This window comes from Myotis davidii, unplaced genomic scaffold (genome assembly GCF_000327345.1).
Source record: "Myotis davidii unplaced genomic scaffold, ASM32734v1 scaffold81, whole genome shotgun sequence".
Classification (NCBI taxonomy): domain Eukaryota; kingdom Metazoa; phylum Chordata; class Mammalia; order Chiroptera; family Vespertilionidae; genus Myotis; species Myotis davidii.
The window spans coordinates 1,556,537-1,561,062 of record NW_006291554.1 but is presented as its reverse complement, the minus strand read 5'-3'; the positions used below and the strand labels follow the sequence as shown (position 1 = coordinate 1,561,062).

Sequence of the window (4,526 nt, the reverse complement as noted above, 5' to 3'; positions counted from 1 at the left end):
ATTAGAGAACTTCTCATCTTTAGTTAGAGGGTGGTGTGACTAAGGAAGAGACGGGGTTGCATGTTGTTGGTTTTGAAGATAGAAAAAGGGAGCTGTAAGCCAAGTAATGTGAGTGGCCTGTAAAGTGAAGAATATGGATTCTCCCCTGGAGCTTCCAGAAAGGAACACAGCCCTGCGGCCACCTTTATTTTAGCTCAGTGAAGCTGTGCTAGACTTCTGACATACAGAGCTGTGAGATAATACATTTGTGTTGTTTCACCACTAAGTTAGTGGTAATTTGTTACATCAGCCATAGGAATGAACAGAAACACTTGTTATTGTACCCTTGTATCCTTATACACAATAGTGAGCAACTTACTATGCAAAGATGGTGCCATTATACCCGCTCATGCAAGATTCCACAATGCCTTTGGCCACAGTTGAGAACACAGACTCCTACAAATGTAAGCACCAAATATGTTAACATTTCATAAAAATAAAAACCTTTTTCTTAAGCTGCATTCTAAAATATAACAACAAAGGTTGTGTGCTTAGTCCTGGCTGATGCAGCTCAGTTGGTTGGAGCATCATCCTGTACACTGGTCAGGGCACATATGTAGGCTGCAGGTTCAATCTTGGGTCAGGTGCATCCAGGAGGCAAACTGATCGACGTTTCTTTTTCCCATCAATGTTCTCCCCCTTGCCCCCACCCCCCATCCTTCTCTTTAAAATCAATTTAAAAATGCATATGTTGAAACCCTAATCCCCAATGTGATGGAGATGGGCCTTTGAGAGGTAATTAGGTCTCTCTCTCCCCTTTACTCTCCCCTGCCCCTCCATCTCTCCACCAGTGAGGACAGTGGGAAGGCAGGTATCTACAAGCCAGGAAGGGAGTCCTCACCAGACACTGGATCTCTTGCCCTTGATATCTTGGACTTCCCAACCTCCAGCAACTGTTAAAAACCAATACTTTTTGTTTAGGCCACCTAGTCTATATTTTTGTTAAAGCTGCCAGGGCTGGCTAAGACCTCTCCTTAAATTAGACAGATCAACAGTACTTATCAATCACCCAACAGGCTCTGAAAAGTACACCTTCACTGGATAGAGAGAAACAGTGAAGCGGGCTTGCCATTCTGACACAAAGTTTAATGAAGGAAGAAAAAGTATTTAATAAAATTAAATTTAAAATATTTATGGACTGTCTGAGCTTCTTTATCTGAGGTCTATCAAACTAAATAGACCAGAAACAAAATCCTCACAAATAACAGAATCTTATATTTTACAAAAGGAAAGTTACATTTCCAAAAATGTTCATTACCTGAGTGGTGTCCATGCCGGCAACATGATCAAAAGTGAAGGTCTTGGGCTCCGGGTTGGAGTGCAGCCGGAGAGTCGTAGGGGAGAGCACACTTAAGCACAAGTTTTGCTCTCCATCAGCTGATCCAGAACCCTCTGTAGGTGGACGAATTCGCACAAAAACTTTGATGGCATCACCTTCATTACTAAAGACAAAACATGTAGCAGCTGAGTTTACTGAAGAAAATGGATCAGGTGCATCCAGGCTCACATGGATCTGAGGCTCACATGGCCTCTACTGCTTCTATACTGAGAGGTTCCCCAACCAAGCCCAAGATTTACCCCTTTTACATTGACCTCTTTTGTGAGTCCCACATGACCCACTCCCTTTACTGATTTGCCTCAGGACAGTCATCTTCATAAGCCTTTACTTGAAATCAACTCAAAAGGAGTTGATTCCAAGGAGCTCCAAGCATTGCTTGTCTCTAGTTTCCCTCTTAGAAGCTATAACAAAATGGGAGATATTGATCCCAATGTTTAGCCTGGAAGGTGAGAGGGCAGTGGGTGGGAAGATGTGATTTCTTCCAGATTTCCAGGTAGCCAAGGACCCAGCCTAATTCTCAAACAAGTACCCTTTGTTTCAAGTACCCTTTACTATGCTACATTATTATTTTAAGAAATCTACCTCCTCAATCTAATTAACAGGATTTTTTTCTTACCTTGGCTGGTTAGACTGACAATTTGTCATACTGCGTAATTCAGCTAGAAAAAAAGATAAGAAGTAATTAAAGGTATTTAAAAGTGCAATATATGATTACAAATACATCTCCCAGGGCAAAGGAAACTAAGGAGAAAATAAACAGATGAGACTACATCAAAATAAAAAGCTTCTGTACAGCAAAAGAAATCATCAACAAAATGAAAATAGAGCCCACTGTATGGGAGAACATATTGGCAATGATACATCTGATAGTTAATATCCAAAATATAATTTAAAATAGTTTTTCTTGAGATACTGTTTATTGCATGTAACATTATATTTAAAATCATTTTTCTTGAAATAAAAAACTGAAGAAAAAAATATATAAGAAATTCATACAACTTAACAAAAGGAAGACAAACAATTCAATTAAAAACTGGGCAGAGGACCTAAATCGACACTTTTCCAAAGCCGACATACAGATGGCCAAGAGACATATGAAAAAATGCTCAGTCACTGATCACCAGAGAGATGCAAATTAAAACTACATTGAGGTATCACCTCACACCTGTCAGAATGGTTACGATCAACAAATCAACAAATGACAAATGCTGGAAAGGATGTGGAGAACAGGGGACCCTTAGTACACTGCTGCTGGGGATGCAGACTGGTGTAGCCATTATAGAAAACAGTATGGAGTTTTCTCAAAAAATTAAATATGGAACTGCCGTTTGACCTAGTGATCCCACCTCTAGGAATATATCCTAAGAAACCTGAAACACCAATCAGAAAGAATGTACGCACCCCTCTGTTCATAGCAGCACAATTTACAATAGCTAAGATCTAGAAACAGCCCAAGTGCCCATCAGTACATGAGTGGATAAAAAAGCTATAGTACACTTACTCCATGGAATACTATGCAGCAGTAAAAAAGAAGGCTGTTACCCTTTGAGAAAGCATGGAGGGACCTGCAGAGTATCGTGCTAAGTGAAATAAGGCAGCCAGAGAAAGACAAGTATCACATGATCTCACTCATATTGGAACCTAATGAACAACATAAACTATTGAACAAAATAGATCTAGAGCTATAGAAGCATGTCAAATCTCAGAGGGATGGTGGGCAAGGATGAGGGGTTGGGAGAGGTGGGAAAAGATCAACCAAAGAACTTCTCTGCATATATGCTTAACCCAAGGACACAGACAATAGGGTGGGGAGGCCTGGGGCAGGAGGCAGGGGTGTCAATGGGGGGTAAAAGGGGACATATGTAACACTTTCAACATAAAGGTGTGGAATGAAGACATAGCTCTGCCACTAATATTTCCATCTCAAACAAATGACTTGCCTCTCCGTTTGTTTTCCCACCTTTTTTTTCCTTATCACAGCTGACTTTTCCTTTAGGACCACGAGATTAGTTAGGCACTAGGGGATGTCCTTGTGGGCAACCAAGCATTGCATTTCTTTTTGAGGTGTCACAGAAAAAAATCCTCCATAGGTACAAAAGCCAAAGCTGCAGAGAGCACTGCATGGGCTCTCTCGCCCCTATGTTCCCACTTCATGCTCCAGGTCTCTGGACTGCTGGGAATGCAAGAGGTGCTTAGATGGGATGTCATCAACCTCAACTTTGCTAACAAACTTAAAGGAGGGGGAGAATTCCCCAGGGACATCACCATAGGGGCGTTGTGAATACCGCTGCTCCCATCACTTCGAAAAAGTGATGTACGTAGACAGGGCTGAGTCCTTTAATAGACATACTTATACCACTTTGCACTAATATATCACAGGCATAAATTCTCTTGCTTGATTCCAGATGTACTGAACAAATACTGTGGCTGTGCAGAAAGCATAATAAAACATTTTGGTCCAATAATGTACCAATTTGTGTGCTAATATCCCCTGAATACGAAAAATAGTGGAGGAGCCCTGACGGTGTGGCTCAGTGGTTAAGCATGAACTATGAACCAGGAGGTCATGGTTCCATTCCTGGTCAGGGCACAGGCTGGGGTTGCGGCTCCATCCCCAGTGGGGGGCGTGCAGGAGGCAGCCGATCAATGATTCTCTCCATCACTGATATTTCTGTCTGTTGCTCCTTCTCCCTTCCTCTCTGAAATCAATAAAAATATGTTTATAAAAAATAATGGAGGAAAAGAGAGCATAAGGAGGTTTTCGGGTAGTGTTATAACGGACCTAAAAGGTTAATGAAACAACAAACATTTCAGAAGAGAATTACTATGGAAAGCTAGAAGCTTTGTTGTTGGAAGGTGCAAACACCAAAAGTTCACAATTTCTTCAATCATCATAGGCTTCTCATTACGCTTCAAAAACCAACACTTAAAGAGGATTAGGCAATGTAAGCGGTGGAGCACGTCATGCACATGAACAGTAAAGGACCAAGAAATTAGCGAAAATTAAAGGGTTTATCAAAGCCCTGACCAGTTTGGCTCAGTGGATAGAGCGTCAGCCTGTGGACTGAAGGGTCCCAGGTTCGATTCCGGTCAAGGGCACATCCCCAGCTGATCCATGTTTCTAAACTCTATCCCTCTCCCTTCCTCT

At 41.6% G+C, this 4,526-nt stretch overlaps 1 protein-coding gene and 1 long non-coding RNA gene across 4 annotated transcripts in view; one reads left to right on the top strand and one right to left on the bottom strand.

The window, feature by feature from the left end:
* KIF15 (kinesin family member 15) overlaps positions 1–4,526 on the bottom strand; it is a 66,730-nt gene that overhangs the window by 43,812 nt on the left and 18,392 nt on the right. For 2 of the 3 annotated variants that reach the window (XM_006765087.2, XM_015564849.1), the window contains one exon: positions 359–435. Coding sequence is in view for 2 of the 3 variants with exons in the window: in XM_015564849.1 (XP_015420335.1) it covers positions 359–390 (32 nt within the window). In the remaining variant the exon portion in view is untranslated. Of the gene's footprint in view, positions 1–358; positions 436–1,297; positions 1,482–1,994; positions 2,038–4,526 lie in introns of all 3 variants that reach the window. The other variant, XM_006765085.2, reaches the window with a different exon arrangement.
* Positions 2,543–4,244, top strand: LOC107183282. Its single transcript, XR_001514068.1, has 3 exons — positions 2,543–2,647; positions 3,972–3,977; positions 4,235–4,244. It is a non-coding gene; the product is annotated as an uncharacterized LOC107183282 (long non-coding RNA).